The sequence below is a fragment of the Bos indicus genome, chromosome 28 (genome assembly GCF_029378745.1).
Source record: "Bos indicus isolate NIAB-ARS_2022 breed Sahiwal x Tharparkar chromosome 28, NIAB-ARS_B.indTharparkar_mat_pri_1.0, whole genome shotgun sequence".
NCBI classification, from domain to species: domain Eukaryota; kingdom Metazoa; phylum Chordata; class Mammalia; order Artiodactyla; family Bovidae; genus Bos; species Bos indicus.
Window position 1 is genome coordinate 44,381,650 of NC_091787.1, and position 20,008 is coordinate 44,401,657.

Below are 20,008 nucleotides of genomic sequence, written 5' to 3' on the forward strand. Positions count from 1 at the left end.
AATGCTCTTGAATGTGGCATATAAAGAAGAGGGTCCTGGGTAGAAAACTACCAGTGTCTGAGGACATGGTTTCCAGCTGAGCTGGAATCAACTGACCAGGGTCAGGACTGACATTATAGAGATAATGTGGAAAGGTTCCCACAGGGCACTCCCTCAGGCAACTTGTTAATAGCTGAGGAAGTCCAGTCCTCCTGAAATGCTCAGATAAGCTTATAATAAAGGTCAGAGCAAACGGGATATCTAATTCAGAGTTTTGGGCAACATTTGAGGGACCGAGTTTCGAGATTATGGGGAGTAAAAGTTCATCAGATGAAGGGTCTTCAGAGCAATGGCAGAGAATTCACCAGTCCATGAATGGGTGTTGACTGCAGGCAGGCAGGGTTATTGATACTTCCCTTTTATAATTCCTACTGCTTCAGGGATGTGTGATTGCATTTGTCTTAAGAGTTTGAAGGTCTGGGTTGGAATGTCAGTAGTAAGGAGAATACACATATCCTCAAGTGTGGACTCTGCATTCTGCCTCACTTTGGTCTCTCTTTTCTACATTTCATGATGCACCATGATCATAGAATCAAAAGTGCTCTGGGGCAGCCCCAACTGTGATGCAGAGTTCTTATGAAAACTGGAAGGACTTGCCTGACAACTGTTGCCTTGCCCTACTTCAGAATTCTTACAAAAACTTGGCCCTCCAATAATCAAGCCTTTCACCTCAACACCCAAAGGGAATCAGGATTCTTTATGAGGTACTTGGAATATGTGTGAGTCCATCACTTGTATTAACTGCCAGGGAGGCTACTGTATGGAAAAATACCTTTACCTGTATACACGTAGGTTTTAAGGTCATCAAGGATGGTTCTGTCAGTGGGAATTTTAAACCCAGCGACAGAGATATTTGAAAAGAGGATATGAGTCAAGGAATAGATGATAGTAGTTGAGAGAGTAAGAAGAAACAAAATGATAACTCAATAAATTTACTTTACAATTTAAAAAATAGAAGAAAGTGGATTGGTGACCATGGTGATGATTTTCTTAAAACCGGAGAATTAGTTTATCACATAGAATTCATGTATCACTTCACAATTCCTTGTGCTTCTCTGATGTTTTGTCATGGGGAGAATGTTGAAAACCCTTAAATAGATGTGTTACATATATTTAAGATGTGTTCCCCTAAGCCTTAGCCTACCAAGGAGGACGTGGAAAACACAGGAAACTGAATGTCACTGTGTCCCAACATCTTCCCTTGTGAAGTTTTAGCTTCTTAGAACAGTTACAGGCCCTTCTCATGAAAGTTCTCCCTTTACAATATATGCTCAGTCCCCCGTATCCGTAGGCTCCACATCTGCAAAGTCAGCCGACTTTGGATCGAAGATATTTGAGAAAAAAATTCCAGCAATTTCCCAAGAGCAAAGTTGAATTTGTCACAGCTATTTACACAACACTTACATTGTATTAGGTATCATAACTAATTTAGGGATGAGTTAAGGTATATGGAAGGGTGTATATAGACTGTATGCTATTACATATTATATAAAGAACTTGAGCATCTGTGGATTTTGATATCCGTAGAGGCCTGGAACTAACCCTCCATGGATACACAGGGACAGCTATATACATACTATCATTCCTGGATTACGGAGTAGAAGAAGCCTCTAAAACCTAGGGTAGATTTGTACATGGTGTGTGGTCCATAAGAAAGAGTTTTGATAACCTGGTTAAATGCTAACGAAGTCATAATCCTGCCACCAGCTAACTGACAGTCTAGGGAAAACTGGTGTCCGTGGCGTGCTTTGTTGATGCCATCATGATGGCTTCAGGGGTGGTGATGCAGCATATCAGGGACGTACGTGAAGACCCGGGTTCTGTCTTTCCATCTGCTCTAGCATTAATGGGGTTTACTTCATCTCAAGGCAGACGTGTAGTTAGTTGTCGGCCTTCACGGCTGCACATGAAAGAGCGTGTTGGTTTCTCTGAGGATGAGAAGGTATTCCCCGGGTGCCTCCTGCAGATCTTACCTCCTGAGCCAGAAGAGGGTTCTTGCCAGTCCACCTACTCCAGGAACAAAATGCTGGGGTCAGCATCCTGAGATGGTAACTGGGGAGAGAGGAGTACTGAAGAGAATTGGGGCTCTGTTGAGGCTTCCCTGGTGGCTCAGACGGTAAAGCGTCTGCCGGCAATGCGGGAGACCTGGGTTCGATTCCTGGGTCGGGATCCCCTGGAGAAGGAAATGGCACCCCACTCCAGCACTCTTGCCTGGAAAATCCCATGGACGGAGGAGCCTGGTAGGCTACAGTCCATGGGGTCACAAAGAGTCAGACACGACTGAGCGACTTCACTTTGAGGAGGAAGAAGGGGAGGCAGGCTAATAATACTCGCTCTATTTATAATACTCATTTTATTTTAATGCTACTCTTTTGATGTCTGTTATGCCATAAGGTTTTTGAGTTGGGACTGTTTTTTTATGTGGCCATATCAGGTGTCTTTCTTTTTGTCTGAGTAGTGTAACTTCTGTTTTAAGATGACATAGTGAAGCCAAATTTCAAAATATCCGTCCTTTTAGACTTAAATATGTGAACAACAAATGTATAAAACATTAGCAGAAATATGCTAGCAGCAAATTCAAAGAACACAGCTGATGGTCAGTGAGAGAAATGAAACGTTTCCACAAATTCAGAGGGTTTGGCTCAGGGCCATTCTTAGCCTCTCACTGTGAAAAGCTCTATGAGAGAAAAGCATAGTGAGAAAATCCTGCAAAATCAGTCGGGCATAGTGGGAGCGTGGCTGAGGACAGGCAGTGCGTGCTGCAGGACTCTGGGGTCTCCAGGAGACTCCCCTGGGCGCTTCTCTCACGTGACCAGACAAGCAAACTGGAGATCAGTACTTTAGATGTTGAGGCTGGGCGAGGAGAAAAGAAAGAATGACACTATACCCTGGTGCCGGTTGTCTGCATCAGTAAGCCGGGAGTTAGCAGGACCCCGGACGGAAGGTAGCCTTGATAAAGTCAGTCTCTGGAGCACAGTAAGCGGAGGAAGGGGCACATGAGCCCAGGGTGACAGGGCTCCCTTATCTCACTCATGATTGGGGTGGGGTGTGCAGGGGGTTGTCAGGATTAGGAGGAAAGGGAGTGATTACAAAGGAACAACCAGATTCTGATGGGAATGAAATCTCACAAGGATTGCGGAAATTAGAGAATGTTAGACTACATCCCTGGAGAAGGCAGTGGCACCCCACTCCAGTACTCTTGCCTGGAAAATCCCATGGATGGAGGAGCCTGGTAGGCTGCAGTCCATGGGGTCGCTAAGAGTCGGACAAGACTCAGCGACTTCACTTTCCCTTTTCACTTTCATGCACTGTAGAAGGAAATGGCAACCCACCCCAGTGTTCTTGCCTGGAGAATCCCAGGGACGGGGGAGCCTGGTGGGCTGCCGTCTATGGGGTCATACAGAGTCGGACACGACTGAAATGACTTAGCAGCAGCAGCAGACTGCATCCCTGGGAGAAGAGAGCAGAGTGAGGCTGCTTGGAGCCCTAGCCCCAGCTGAGCTTTTTCCTTTATCACACTCCTGAACTTCCCTTCCACCCAGCACACCCACACAAAGCTGCTAGCAGCTGAGGATGTGGCTGGGAGGGAACGGGTTCACCAGCAGAAGTGCTCCACAGAACGTCCTGTGAAGAATGTCCTGAGCCAAGCAGAAGACATGGCCAGGCCCCTGCATTCACAGCAAGGCAAAGAGAAAGGCACAGTGTCTGAGGAAAAAAGATGCAGTCTGTTCTGGAAGAAATAATAATTGCCCTTCAAAAAAGAAGAGAATTTCTGCATGAGTTTTAAGAACCTGAGTTTCATAGCACATTGGCTCGGAAATGATGATGATAATAAAATAACAGAATGAGGTGGAAGGGGGAAAATGCGGAGCCAGGGAGACTCAGAGAGAACCAGTTTGCAGAACACACAGAAGCAATTAGGAATGGAATGGCCTTCCCTAGTGGCTCCGTGATAATCACTGAGTGACTAAAAACTACATCAACTACATCAACTCCTTACAGATCATTCTTTAGGGCTTCACTGGTGGCACGGTGGTGAAGAACCCACCTATCAATGCAGAAGACACGGGTTCAGTCCCTGGTCTGGGAAGATCCCCTGGAGAAGGTAATGGAAACCCACTCCAGTATTCTTGCCTGGAGAACCCCACGGACAGAGGAGCCTGGTGGACTGTGGTCCATGGGGTCTCAAAGAGTCGGACATGACTTACTGACTAGACAACAACAGCAAAGGAACGGAATAATCATGGCTGAAAAATTAACTGACTGACAGAGCGCAGTCTTGAGAAATTCAGTGAGTGCAGAAGGAAAAAAAAACAAAGATGGAAACAGGTGAAAATGAAGGTGTGGCCATTGGAGTCCCTGGAGACAGAGCTGAACTAGAAGTATGGGCCTTCAGTTTTTCTGTTCAAGTTCCTCTTGGAATTAGTTTTTTTTGTTGCAGAAAACTGACCACTTTAGACAGCACTCATTTGGAAATGTGTAAGCATTGACAAATGGCAAAAATGAATGTTCATGTTCTTTCTAGAAGAATACCAATGAGATGAAAGATTTATTTATAGCCTGAGAGACCAGGAAAATTCCCCTTTGAAGCAATTTGTTTCCTGGCAGTGATACTAAAAGCTCCCCTCCCCCACCACACGACGATTTTCTGGGCTTTGCAGGAACTGGTCTTTGTTAAATGTAAATCCTGACCTGCTGAGCTCAGGGCAAACTGCTTTTCCTACAACCAGAACCCGCTTTGTAGGACAGGTTCTATGGAAAAAAAATTTTGTGTGTGTGTTCTGTCAGACATCTGTGGTTAATCATTGACATTTTCTACATTAAAAAAAAATCTCTCAAGTAAGTCCGGGTGATAGGTTAGCTTGAAAGAACAGCAAACAAATCCACGAACGTTTACTTTAGTTGACCAGAATACTGAACTTTTGTGTCTTGCTTGTCACCAAGCATGGTTTAGAATCCTTACACTATAAATTGCTGTGGGGAGTAGTGGATGGTAGAGCAGAAATTGGTTGCTGGAATGGACTTGTCATGAATTATTCATTCACTACCTAGTTCCTGGGAAATCAGCTGGAGGAAGTAGTTAGTCCAGTGGATCACAGGAGTGGCATGCCGCGGGCTCCAGCAAGCCCTCACAAGTCCGGCAGCAGGGACGGAGTGCTTCTGCTGGCAGCTGTGGGGCGGCAGCTGCTGTGCACCGCAGGCGGGACCAGGGAGCATGCTGCTGGCGGAGAGCTTCCCTGAGGACTCCCTGATGCTTCTTGCCAGAGATGAAGCTTCAGGTAGGAGGACTGCCCTGCTCGCAGTAGCCGGATTTCTCATCCATCTTAGGGATGCCATTAGGCCTCATGGAACAAGTCTGCAGAGAACTGGAGTTGCGCCAAGGGTGCCTCATTGGTAAGGTCGCCAGCTAGACAGGCTTAGCAGTTTATTTCCACTTTTCAAGTATGTACTTTGTTTCTGACAGAACTGTTCCTTGAAATTGTGAGAAGTATTCTTGCTTCAAATACACATGTAAGTCTATAAGTTATAGTGTGTTTTTTAATGCTATCTTCTACTCCTGGTGTAAAAAACATGGCTTTTTAAAAAAACTCGGCTTTTTTATTGACTTAATATTGGTCATGTAATTTAAAATCATGGAACTATGGCTTTAGAAAATCATGAGAAAGACAACTTGGTTTATGATGTGAGTGACTGCAGCTGCAGGGTCCATTGTGTTTTCCAGAGGAAAAGCACCTTGGTCCTTTCTGCCGGAGCATTCATTCGGGGAAGGTCTTTTAGCTTCTCATAAGATGGAAAATGCATAAGAGATGGAACAGTGACAAAGGGCCTTTGTTCTGTCTGTTGGTATTATTGACTGTGTGTGTGTGTGTCTGCGTGCGTGCGCTGTCTCACTCTTGCGCTATCTTTCTCAGTAAGCCAGACATGTGATTTCATTTGCAGGGACGTTCTGATGTTGCCATTTGCGCGTCTGTCTTATTTTGTATGGATGCTCTGTCTGTCAACCTTGCTGAGGCTATCAAATGCTCTTGAGCTGGAGGGACAAAACTGGTAGAGATACAAAAAGTCAGTCTCCAGGAATCTGGGCCAAATGGGGTATATATATTTGATAATGAAATACTGTTTATAGTTTGAAACTCTTAAGTAAGCAAACATCCCTTAAACACATGCACTGAGAGCTCCTACACAAACAGAGAAGATCAGCAGTCTCCTTCTGCATCATTTCTTAAGCTCCACAAGAGAAAGGGATCTTTATTTTGTTCACTCATCATTCCCAAGGGCCTGGAACAGAGCAGGCACATAGTGGCTGATGAATGTGTTCCCTACGTGAGAACAGTCTATACTAAAGAATGCTTAGAATCATTCCTGCAAAGGTGGTAGTACTCACAGTGTTACAATTTCTGTAACTTTTAAAGTGATAACTAGTATTTATTATTAATCATATCTATATGGATTGTAAACTGGCATAAAATTACACATGAATTTGAGTACATAATATTCTGAGCCAACAAAAAGAATAAACTGAAGCAACAGTTACTTACTCGAGAATTCTCAAAAACCCGGTATCAGGGAAACTGTTTTATAATAACTTTTATAAAAATGTAGTCTGAATTTTATTGATAAAGATTTTTCAGCTGACTTCAAGGATTTATGTATTTTTGGATATATAAAGAATTTTAAAATAGCAGGAATTAAAATTGTTCATTTTACTTTATATTCAAAAAATGAAAATTACTTAATGGAAAAATAGATTTGAAAAGGATTATTTTCGTCAATACATTATTAGGGATATAATCATGCCATGTTACATGTAAGGTTTTAAAAGGTATTGAATTTATTTGTCTATGTCAGAGGCTTTTTAAAGTATAAACCTGTTTATTCATAACTTCTAGGGTAAGTTTAAGATACCAGTGTATGTGGTGCTGAGTGGAACTAAGCAGGGCAACTTATTCCTCATAGATAATATCACATTTGAGAGCTCCTTGTGCAATGAAAAGAAGTTATCTCTGTTAACCTCTCTCTCCTCCCCACTCCCACACAAACCCACTTAATAAAGAACAAAACTGAATCCAGAAAACCCAGATGAATGGCCCAAGAACAAATGCTTGGTTAGCTGATAGGGTTTTATGCTTGACAAACTCAGATTTTTTAGCTGCTTGTCACTTTGTTGTTGTCACAGTATACTTTAAAAAATGAGGCAGATAATCACACTGTTATGAGTTTGGACTGTATGTCACTGAAGGCAACTATTTTGCGTTACTTATTGCATTAGTCTATTTGTTGAAATACTGTTTTAGAAATTGCAGGGTTTTCACTATATTTTTTTCTGAGTTAAAATTGTAATGACTAAATGTGCCCTAAATTTTATTTTAAATTTGAATTTTTTGGTAAAATGATATTTTGTGCTGTTTTTGTTATTCCTTAAAACTGCCTAGGTTTTGCTTTTATTTTTCAGGTAGAGATTGTTGCCTAATTTTTCCAAATCCTTTTTACCAACTGTGTTAGTTTGCTTGGGCTGCCTTAATAAAACATTATGTGTATAGAGACAGAGAAGGATCTCTTTCTCTTTTCCTTCTCAAAGGGATAAGCAAAATGTGGTAAATCCAAACAATAGAATGTTATATAGCTGCAAAAAAGGATAAAGTAATCAGTGAGCTTTGACAGCATTATATCAAGTGAAAGAAACCAGACAGAAAAGGCCACATTATTTTTTGCCTGACTCCATTTATGTAAAATCCAGAGATAGGAGGCGATAAGTGATTGTTATGGAGGGGCTTGAAAGAGAGGAGTGGGGTTTCATTTTAGGGGAATGAAAAATGTTTTAGAACTAGAGAGTGAAGGTGGTTGCTGCACGCTCCAGGTGTACTAAGTTTCACTGAATTGTGTCCTTTAGAATGGTTGGAGTGATCGTTTTTCTGTGTGTTTCACCACATACAAAAAGAATGAAACAGATAAGATGAGCTTAAAAGCAGAAAAAATATTTCAGGAAAAGGTGAAATCATGATTCTCATGAACACATGTTAAGGAATTTATTATATTCATGTGATATGAAAGAACTAAGTTGATGCTTAAGCAGTTCAAAGAAAGAGTCAAAAGAGCATCAATTTATGTAAAGGAAATATTGAGATAATTTCAAATGGAGATAAAAACTGGTTTTTCCATGGGGGTGAGGGGTGGAAGTCAAAGTCACTCTCAGATAGGACATCTGTCAAGTATCTACAGTGTAGAAAGAATTGCACACAGCTCAGTAGTTTTCAACTGAAACTCAACATTTTTTCCTTCTCTCTTTTGATAAAAAAATAAAACCTCATAGAAGAATTACTATTGATCAAAATTAAGATACTATTATATTTGGCCTAATGATTTATATATATATATAGGCACAATAAAAGTGTTAATGTCTCTTACAGTCCTTCTTAAGTTTGTTTTACTCTGAGTTTTTCTAAGGAATATCAGACTGGATTTTTTAAAGCTTCATTAATTGTGGTCCTAACTGTAGGTAGCCAAGCCAAGAACTTGCTATCCAGTTTCACCTACAGTACCTATAAAAATTTCTAATTTCTTGATATTTCATAAATATTTCAAGTTTTCTGGGTCTGCCAGCAAGTAGCTTTCCATTCTTATCTGTAAGGCTGGAAACCCTGTAAGCCAGTCTTCCCCAAAAGGCTTTGCATTCATGGCTCCAAGAATGTAACCTAAGTTCCTGAAATGTGCCTTGTCATATCTGATTGAATGAACACCATCCTCAAATGTGAGCTTGGTTGCAAACTCAGTGTTTCCAATTATGTCCTGGTAAGAAAGAAGACAGATTCTTATTGAAACCTATGCAGATAACTTTATGTCTACGAAAATAAGAATATGCAGTAAGAGTTTCTGAATTCTGGAGGGCTCAGACAGGAAGAATAAGATCATTGACAGGAGTTATTTTGTTTCAGTTTATGAAAGCAGAGTCTTTTGAATTGTGAGTTAAAGGAAAGAGAAAGGGCTTCCTTCTATATTTAGAAAATAGAACATTCAGACAATATCAAGAAAGCTTAAACAAGACTAACAATATTCCAGCAGTTCATTTAACCTTATTCGATTAATTCTTATTCCATTGACTCTTGATACGAGTTCTGGAAATCATGGCCTGGTCCACTGGTGTGGTCTCAGGGTTGTTTAAATGATGCTGTCAGAAGGCTGTGCTGAAAAGTACCTGGCAGAGTCCTTTGCAGTGAGCCTCTGACACAGCCATCTAGCCTGTAGCTGATTGCAGAGGGGCTTCAGGGAAACATCAGACTGAAATAAATAGAAAGTGTTTGTAGATGACAGAGACTTAAATGGCTCTGCTTACTCTGTTAGTGATCATTTTAAAAATGAAATATTTGATAGAATTTCTTTTAGAAAAATGTAACTGGCAGGGAAATTTGGTTATTTCTCTCACATGCAAAGCATGATAATTAAGTCAACCCCCCAGTTTTGGAGAAATAATTATAAACATAATTAACTCTGTGTTCAAAGAATGCAGTGAACAGTATATCTGGTTTATAAAAATGAGTGAGCATAAACTTTGCAGAGAAAAAAATCTTGAGATATTATAATCCTTAGACATTAACATACCATGAATACAACACAGATTTATCAGGGCTGTCAAGTAAAGAGATTCAGTAAGCCTGGAATAGGTCCTAAACTTCCTGTATATTAATGAAACTCCATAGAAAGTGTTGGGAATCCCCAACTGAAAACCTTGGCCTAGATGATGCTAGATTCAAATATTTAAAGTAGTGACCAGGTTAACATTAAAAAAACAGAAATCATGTCTGACAACAACAATATAATAGAGCATGAGTATATCTCGCTCACGAATCTCTTTTCACTCCTGACTTCTTATGGATTTCATCAGTAGTAACAAATCAAGTAAAACGAGTCTCAGTACCTCTCCCTTCATAGGATAGGGATACAAAAAAAGATACATTTTTGTCATTTTTCAGGGCCCCTTGGGAAATCTCAAAGACAGGTTTAGGAGCAAAAGATGTCATGAATTTTTTTTTTTTATATTATATGAAAAAATTTTATTTTTTTAATATAAATTTATTTTAATTGGAGGTTAATTTTTATTGTATTTTATTTTACATTTAGGATTTGATTTTGTGTAGACAAAACCCAGAGGTTTTCAGGAGATTTGAACATTTAAAAGAGAAATCAGATCATGGGTATTTGAAAAGCAATGACTACTCATTTTAAAATTGATGATAAACATTATCCACCACTGTGAGCTTAGTCGCTTTGCGATAATTAAAGGTTCTTCTGATACAGTTGATGGTCATATTAATAAGTGTGGTTTTTTTGATATTGCATAATACAATGTGTTAATCTTGGAGATTTGCATAATTCAGTGAGCCAGTAATTTCTAAATGGCCAGTGTGTGATGTTACAAAGTCATGCATGGTTAAGATATTGTTTCAAAGAAAGATGGAGCAGTTGATTTTACTGGAGTATTAAAAGTTCATTAATACCAGAGTCTGCATCCCAGGTGATTACTGAGTTTTTATGCAGTACAAAGTAATACCATAGTTGTTTCATGGTTGTTAAAATGCATATTCCTTTTCTAACTTCATAACTGTATAACGCCAAAGAGTCTTCAGTCAAAACCATGTATCAGAGGAGATTGAATGTGCAAGTAGATTTGAGAATCCAGCTGTCTTCTATTAATTAGACAATAACAAGATTTATAAAAATGTAAAAACATGCTACTCTGCTAACTTTGTTTGGAAAAAATAGTTGGTTTTCATAGAAATGTTATTTAACTGGGTTTATTCTTAATTCTAAATGAATTAAGAGATACCTATTTTTTAAATCGTCCATTTTAATTTTGAATATAGTAAATATCCATAGGTGTAATCCACGTAAACAAAAGGTTTTTGGAGTTCTCAACAGTTTTTATGTTGTGAAGGAGTCCTGAGACTAACGGTGCTGCCGTCCCCCGGGCGTGTGCCATGGGGTGTGCGTGGCATATACTGCTGCACCTGCCGTCCCCCGGGCGTGTGCCATGGGGTGTGCGTGGCATATACTGCTGCACCTGCCGTCCCCCCGGGCGTGTGCCATGGGGTACGCGTGGCATATACTGCTGCACCTGCTGTCCCCCCGGGCATGTGCCATGGGGTGTGCATGGCATATACTGCTGCACCTGCTGTCCCCCCGGGCGTGTGCCATGGGGTGTGCGTGGCATATACTGCTGCACCTGCCGTCCCCTCGGGTGTGTGCCATGGGGTGTGCGTGGCATATACTGCTGCACCTGCCGTCCCCCGGGCGTGTGCCATGGGGTGTGCGTGGCATATACTGCTGCACCTGCTGTCCCCCGGGCGTGTGCCATGGGGTGTGCGTGGCATATACTGCTGCACCTGCTGTCCCCCCGGGCGTGTGCCATGGGGTGTGCGTGGCATATACTGCTGCACCTGCTGCCCCCCCGGGCGTGTGCCATGGGGTGTGCGTGGCATATACTGCTGCACCCCTCGAGGGTGGAGCAGGGTGGGAGGCATGCTAGAGAACGGAATAGCAGCTGCATCAGGAAAGGAAAATGTGCTCCCAGAAAACATCAAGGGTGATATCTTTAGAACTGTCTTGCATATTTACCCTTAACTGCAAAATAGTTTGAGAAAGTGAGAACTTTTGATTCTGTTGCTGCTCAGAACAATGTTGGAGTTCTGCTGGAGATGATGGATTTTGGTTAGGTAGTTACCAGTGTCTTTTACACATAAACTGGGGTGTGTGTGTGTTTAATGACTTAACTGGTTGTGGTCAGAGTTTCAGGGAAGTTCTGTCATTTCACTTTTGTGCAGATTCCCCAAGACGTGCTTAGACGCCTCACTCCATGGTCTTCTTGTGAGCTCTCGGCTTCTTCCACGGTGTGTTTGGTCTCAGCAGGCTTGCGTCTTGGCTCTGCCCCAGGTCCATTTCATTGGAGTCACACATAGACTTGCAAAATCATTGACAGAACTGATTAAATTGGGAAATGTCCCATAGTTTTCAACAGAGATTCTCTTTATCTTAGTGATTTGGTAACTTCTTAACATTAACAGAACTTTGCTTTCTTATACCCTTAAACTGTTTTTCTCAAACTTGTTTATCAATCTGTTTCCTGACTGATTTATTTATTTGTATTAACTCAATTATGAGCTCACTGCCATCTTTTAAAGAGAAATTTACATTGTCAGGAGTCATGATTCACTTTTCTAAAAAATGAGTCAGATCCTATATGGATTATTCTGGCCCAGGATTTACAATCAAACTTGCATCTTAAAATGTGGCCTGGAGGCCAGCAGCCTGGGAGTCACCTGGGAGCCCATTAGAAACCCAGAATCTCAACTGTCCTCAGACCTAACAGTCTGCATTTTAGCAAGATCCCTGAGTAATTCAAACGTACCAAGTTTCGGAAGGACTGGTCTGAGAGAGGCAACAGATGAGAAGAGGAGCTGTGTTCCGAGGAGTTTTCTTGTTTAATGTAGAGAAAAAGAGCCCACGAAGAGAGGCAGAGCTGAGAGTCAGCTGGGAGGTGTGTGGTGTGGCATCCTTCTCTGAGGAGGGAGCAGGCAGTGAGGCTCTCCTCTGAACCTGGTGGTGCCCGCTGGGCAGTCACGGAATGTGCTAGAGGCTGTGTGAAGACAGCTTGCCAGGGTTCTGTCGCTTGGGCACTGAAGCTTAGTTTCAGCCTGAGCTGCAGCGAAACGCTCTCTCTCTCTGTTATTCCTCATTCCAGTTCTTGATACTGGTGTTCGGTAAACTTTCCCTCTTCTCATCGGAAACCTGACGCTCTTTGACTGTAGGAGGGCCGGCGTCCCCGCTCTGCCCGCTGGTGCGCGCGCGCTTCCCTGCGTCGGTCTCCTCTTCCCTAGCTGTGCGCTCCTCATGGAACGCTGCTTCAGGCGCTGCTGTGGCACTGCGGCCCCTGGTGCAGGCCTCGGAGCTGGCCTGGTTTCTGTCAGTGCCCTGTGCACGACACGGTGTTTGTATGTGGCAGTCGCGTAGTAGATAAATACGGAATGAATGAGAAACTGATGTGAATGAATCCTGGGACTTGCTTCCTTTCAGTTAGTCCAAATAAATGTAGCAATGTTTTAAAAAAACTACGGTCTACTGGAACTGAATTGTTAATTTCCTACCAAATAGTACAGAAGCAATACCAAATATTGAGGCTTTAAACATCTGTGTCTTCCGGGGCTCTGGGGCCTGTAGAATAATGACTTGTTCTAACAAGGAAAACAGGATAGAGTTTACATCATTAAGCTTATTTCTCAAGTTCATAAGGTAAAGAGCAACTTTTAGATCTCAATCTTGATTTATAATGTTACCTAGCTTAACAGCTAGGCTCTCCCCACTCACTACCATTCCCTATGGAATGATGAATGTTGGGAAGGTCTAGGGCATGAATTTCTGCTGCTTGGAACTTCTCTGTAGATCTCCAGACGGTGTTAAACTGGCTATTTCTTGTAAGCAGGTAATTTGATAGCGGTTATAATTGGTTTTCTATACAAATAATACAAAGCATATGGTATCTTTGTTTTAATTTAGTAGACTAAATTAAAATTTAGTAGTAAATTGCCAGCAGATGAGCCTTTAGGTTGGATTTGCAGCAGTGTCCTGTGTGTGTCGCCAGGGCGTTCTCGACTCATGAGTGAAACTTCCATGTTTGTAGATTCACCTTGCCTGTGGATTCTCATTTTCCAGAGAAATAGATATTGGTGATATATTGCCAACACCTTGAACATTCTTTATAATTTTATTCTTTTCCTTTACAGCTAGCTAAGTGATGAGCTTAAGCCCAAGAAACAGTCCATGAAACTAAACACTTAAGAACATTGTCATACTGTATTACTTTTAAGAGATATGAACTTCTATTTGTACTCAGATTTATAAAGTAAGGGAGAATATAATAAAATTATTCCCCAAATTACACAAACACATTGCTATAAAGACAAGACAATATTGCCAAAACATGTGCTGAGTGGCAGGCTACTTGGGAGGTCTTGAAACATTTCTTCATAATCACTTTAGTGATACCAAGTGTACAGAAGCAAACTGTATGAAAGTCAAAGCAATCTGTGACTTGATGGATTGAGGGGAAGGAGAAAATCAGAATTTTCTTGGTGGCCAGCTTTCTTGAAGGAGAGCCTTAGTGGAATGGAATCAACTCTTCCTCAAAGGAGTTTTTATATGATCCATCCGCTCCTTTGTACTTCCTTCTGATAAAAGAAGTCCGCCTCCGTCTCAGCATTTTGTGGTCTTTGCCGTGGGTATTGCCTGGCATGTGAACTGAATGGAGAATAGATAATCTTAAAAATACACATAAGATCGTCTCCATTTCCAGTAGTTTTCTTTTCTTTTTTTTTTAAACTCATTTTATTTAGAGCAAGCCTGAGTGGATGCAGGAAAGTTACTGTATTATTTTTAAAAATCATATTTACATTTGGAACATTCTCTCTCTCTGGTTTTTTTTTTTTTTTACAGTTTTATAGTGTGGAGTATTGCTGTATTCATATGCTAGGGATATCATAACAAAGTACCATAGACTGGATGGTTAAAAACAACAGGAATGTATTTTCTTATTGTTCTGGAAGTTTTAAGTCCAAGATCAAGGTGTCAGCAGGTTAGGTGTTTCTTGTGGACCTCTTTCCTCAATGCGTAGATAAATGGCTGTCTTCTTCCTCTGTCTTCTGTGTTCGTATATCTGTGTCCTAATTTGCTTTTCTTATAGGGACACCAGTCATATTGCTTTAGGGCCCACCCTAATGGCCTCATTTTAGTAGTTCCTTCTTTAAAGACTTCCATCTCCAAATGTAGTCACATTCTCAGTATTTAGAGTTAGGGCATCAACATAATTGGAGGTGGGTGGGGAGGTTTGAGACTGAGAGGCATTTGGTGGGGAAGAATTTGATAAAAGGACTGTGCAGCTTGAAGGTAGGGGAGTGTGAGAGGGAGGAGACCAGCAGGACCCCGTTGTCTCTACTCCAGGAGGAGTATGCTTGAGGGAGTGGGTGTGAGCTGTGCCCCTGCAGGGCACTGGCGCTTTCCAGCCAGCCTTTGTGAGGGGCTTGGGCCTTGTTTTCTTTGTCCCTGTCCTACAGCAGCTCCTCACCGCATGGACCACATCACACACAACTGGGAACACAGTTCACCCCTCTGAACCTCCTCTTGAAGGCTTCTTAAGATACGTCTTGCCCTCGTATTTTACAGTTAGCTCAAAATTCCTGTCCTTTTCTTATTAATAAGTTCCTTTAGGGAAAAGACTCTTGTTTTATTCATACTTGCCAAATTCTCCAGTGTCTAATAGCTGGCCCTGTACACAGTAGTTGGCGCACAGCAAATTCTAATTGAGGGAACAATGTGTTAGTAGAATCGTTAGGTTCAGTTACTTGTTAGCCCATTTTAATCAAAACTTGATGCCTTAGGTGAGGTAAACCTAAACCTATTTGGTTTTCTTGCAGAATGAGAAGACTTTGGGACATTCCATGAGTCATTCAAGCAACATTTCTAAGGTAGGGTGCCACTGAAATATGTTATTTTTATAGCCTGGGGTTTTTATATTCTTTTCTTTCATATTTATACCTGGTGTGTGTTTTATACTCTTTTGAAGACATAAAGATCTCAATACATGGCTTTAATCTGCTCTGGAACCGGGTTATATGTGAGGTATATAACAGTTATATTTTTCTAGGGAGGCAGTTCTGAGCATGTGTTTGAGGGGAGTGAGTAATAGGAGAAAACCCTATTTCTTCCAGTAGAAATCATTTACTTTCAGGTAAAAATTCTCAGCTATCAGAGAATCTGTCACCTCGATTAGGAATGCATTTGAGAGACAGTAACAACAGTTCTACTGACTTAAATAATCTTGGATGTATGTGGTTCTGATACAAGATGTCTGGAGGTGGATGCTTCGTGGCTGGTGTGTTGTTTCTCACAGATGTTGCCGGGGACCCAAGCTCTTTCTGCTTCCTGTGTGCCATCTTCCTTGGCACACTGTCATCCTCTTGTCTGACACCTGATGGTCTTGCGGTGGGAGCTGGACCTTAGCTGACACTCTAGCTGTGCAGTCTGTCAGCTGAGAGTGACCCTTTTCAGCCAGAAGGCACCAGCTTTCCCAGAAGCCCCACTCGGTTGCCTGACTTCTGCTTAGATCTCACTGCTGAGAACTGGATCACAGCTGGATGCCAGCGGGAACGTGGCTAGGAAAAGGAGGGCAGAGAGGGTGAATCAGCCAGCCAGCCCGATCACCTGTGGGATAGTCAGTTGGGTAGTCTGTCAGGAGTACATCGGATGCTTGGGGTGACCCCAGAGCCTACAGACAGCGTCTCCCGTGCCAGTGAGCTTGTTCACGTGCCCTGCTCACCTCTCAGCCCAGACACAGGCTCCGCCCCCCCGTGTCCTGCAGGCGCGTCTGGGAAGGCTCCTGGCAAGGGTGGACCCTCTCCCAGGCTGGTCAGGTCGGCAGCGTGGGGAGACCCGGCCGCGCCGCAGGCCTCTCGTTCTTCAGAGTAGCCACATTATATGCCGCATGTCCTTCTACTCAGATCACTCTGTAGTATCCTTTGGAATTAAAAGTAGAATGTAGGATGTAGAACATCCTCTAAGACATTAATCGGTCTGTTCTTAGGCATGCTTGTGATCTAACCATGACATTCTGCCACTGAGTTTTGCATAAAAAGAAAATCCATAGTGCTTAGTGTGCCTGAACAATATTTACAGAGTGCTTCTTGGTTCATTGCTGACCTGTGTGTGTGTGTAAAGTCGCTCAGTCATGTCTGACTCTTTGTGACTCCATGGACTATAGCCCGCCAGGTTCCTCTGTCTGTGAGATTTTCCAGGCAAGAATACCAGAGTGGGTAGCAGTTTCATTCTCCAGGGGATCTTCCTGATCCAGGGATCAAACTCGCATCTCATTACGTCTCCTGTGTTGGCAAGCAGGTTGTTTACCACTGCGCCACCTAGGAAGCCTTCCCCCAGATCAGTGGGGGTGGCTTTAGCCCCCTCATATAAATGCCTTTCAGTGAATACTGTCTGCTGTCCCAGCCTCCTTTTCTTCCCTTTGCTGTTCCTTCAGCCAGGAATGCAGGAGCTGTAGAACCATGCAGTGGTGCATCGTTACTGTCAGAATAAAATGGCCAGTTTTGACCTATGACTTGTTGAAGGAGCTGTCCAAAATGTTTCTCTAGACACAACTCTGCAACAGTGTCTAGAGGAACATTTTATGGGCTTGACACAGACCTGGGGTGTGGGCCTTCTAAGCTACTTGGTGAGGGTTTTAGGGTAAGGTGAACAAAGGTTTACCAGCCATGTGACTTTGAGTAGGGATACTCCTCTGAACTTTAATTTTTTGAGGAGTAAAATTAGGATAACAATGCGACCTTCAGGCTTGTTGTGAGTCTTAGCGATAACGTTTGCCAGAATGTTGTGGCGGCTTCCTCAATGTTGTGAGTCAATAAATAAAGTGACTCTTGCTAAACTTGGTTCAACCCTGGAGACCTTCAGTTGATTGGATCGGGACAGTCTTCTTATTATTTCACTCCTGATTGAAGAATTGCAGGCAGGCTTTGTTTTATTGCATTTCACTTTATTACACTTTTCAAATGTTGCATTTTTTATAAATTGAAGGTTTGTGGCAACCTTGCTTCGAGGCAGTCAATCAGCACCGTTTTTCCAACAGCATTTGCTCACTTGTCTCTGTGTCACAGTTTGGTAATTCTCCAAATATTTCAAGCTTTTTCGTTACTATTATTGTATTTGTTATGGTGATCTGTGATTGGTGGTCTTTGATGTTACTACTGTGATTTGCTGAATCAAGCTCAGGTGATGGTTAGCATTTTTTAACAATAATGTATTTTTTAATTGAGGTATAGCTTCCCTGATAGCCCAGTTGGTAAAGAATCCACCTGCAATGCAGGAGACCCCGGTTCAGTTCCTGGGTCTGGAAGATCTGGAGAAGGGATAGGCTACCCACTCCAGTATTCTTGGGCTTCCCATGTGGCTCAGATGGTAAAGAATCCGCCTGCAATGTGGGAGACCTGGGTTCCATTCCTGGGTTGGGAAGATCTCCTGGAGAAGGGAAAGGCTACCCGCTGCAGTGTACCAGCCTGGAGAATGCCATGGACTGTACAGTCTATGGGGTTGCAAAGAGTCAGACACCACTGAGCGACTTTAACTTTGTTTTTTAATTATAGTGTTACTTCAGAGTTAATGAAGAACTGTGAAAGCCCAAAGCTTTTTTTCCATAGTTCAGAAAGGAGATTTGGGCTTCTTGCATTTCAACAGCAGGAATTCCTGCACACTTCACTGGGATCAAAAGAAAACTTCGGAAGTGGGGAGTATTGTTTGCGCACACAGCTAACTTCGCAGTGATCTCAGCACGAAATTTTGTTGCAAAAGCTTCCTTAAGTATGTTGCTGCTGCTGCTAAGTCACTTCAGTCGTGTCCGACTCTGTGCAACCCCATAGACTGCAGCCCTCCAGGCTCCCCCGTCCCTGGGATTCTCCAGGCAAGAACACTGGAGTGGGTTGCCATTTCCTTCTCCAATGCATGAAAGTGAAAAGTCAAAGTGAAGTTGCTCAGTCGTGTCTGACTCTTAGCGACCCCATGGACTGCAGCCCACCAAGCCCCTCCGTTCATGGGATTTTCCAGGCAAGAGTACTGGAGTGGGGTGCCAGTGCCTTCTCTGTAAGGATGTTAGGGATGAGCAAGTTAAATGGGGCTGAAGAACAGAGGGCGGGGCTGCTATGACACTTGCTTTTGAGAATGCAGCTCTTGCTTGTTCTGTTTATAAAACAAGCCTGTTATTTGAGGCTACTTTGAGGCCAAGACATGTAAAACGCCTGTCTTCAGTGTGGCAGATATACTTAAGCAGATGCTTCCTACCCTTGAACTAGAAGATACAAGGGGAGGTCAGTCTATGGACAGGTTATGCTGCCTGAGGTTTTGTTTTTGTCAAGAGACGCTTCCTGCCGACTCGGCCTGTGCCCGGGTTTCAGGCTGGCCTGTGCTCATGTCAGTCAGTCACGTGCAGTCTGCGTTACACTCCGTTTAAAAAGCTTACAAAATGTTCTTCGTTATGTCGCCTAAACTCTTATTCTGTCAACCACCACTGGTGCTGATTCTGCCCTTTGTGAACTAGAGCTCTGACAGGCAGTGGGATTTGGGAGGCTTTGTGTTGGAGAGAAGGGAGGGCGTGAGGTGGGTCTCTGCTCTCGGAGTGATGGGCAGCCTCTGACTGATGGCCATCACTCCTGGGTTACTTGGAGCGCGAGCTGGTGGGGGGATGTGCCCAGGTACTGACGTGGCCTTCCGGGGGACTCAGGTGGTCACAGAGGTTGCTCCTGGAAGGCCTGCCATGTAAGGGTGAGGTGACCTGACTCCCTGTCCAGGGGTATTGTACCATTACTGCCCCCCACCTGCAAGCTGTCTCATCACCTGGCATAAAGTACCCTCAAGTGTCAGGTGTACAAGGAGGCCCAGTGTGGTGTTTAGGAGTATTACATGAGTTCAGATTTTGTCTGCACATAACTCTGTGCCAGACATTATGCTTTGAATGCTGAGCTAAACAGAGGAGAGAGGAATAAGCAGATGTCCATAAAATACCTTTAGGCAGAATCATGAATGGGAAAGAAAAGGGGCTAAGGTACAAAATTATGAGGCACCAGAGTTGGAAGGGCTGCTCAGGGAAGGTCTGGCTGAGGAGGGGATGCTTACAACAGGACTTAAAGGGTTGAAAGGAGCTGGCCAGGATGGGGTTAAACTGTAGTAGAAAACTGGTTTGTCACCTCCTTGGGAAATCCAGTGCTTTAGGTAGAGATAAAAGGAAGGTATTTGCAGTCTTAGTCAGTAGGAGTGATGGCTCTCCTGGACATCCAGTTGTAGGCGCCTGTAAACCCTGGGGCCGTGTTGGCTGGGGCTGTTCCGGTGAGGACCACTGTTGGTGAGGCTTCCCGGTGGTGCTAGTGGTAAAGAA

At 42.9% G+C, this 20,008-nt stretch overlaps 1 protein-coding gene across 10 annotated transcripts in view; it reads left to right on the plus strand.

The window, feature by feature from the left end:
• Window positions 1–20,008, plus strand: part of MARCHF8 (membrane associated ring-CH-type finger 8) — a 111,723-nt gene that overhangs the window by 71,168 nt on the left and 20,547 nt on the right. For all 10 annotated transcript variants that reach the window (XM_019954047.2, XM_019954045.2, XM_070782088.1 and 7 more), the window contains one exon: window positions 15,498–15,548. In XM_019954047.2, coding sequence (XP_019809606.2) covers window positions 15,498–15,548 — 51 coding nt within the window. The remainder of the gene's footprint in view (window positions 1–15,497; window positions 15,549–20,008) is intronic.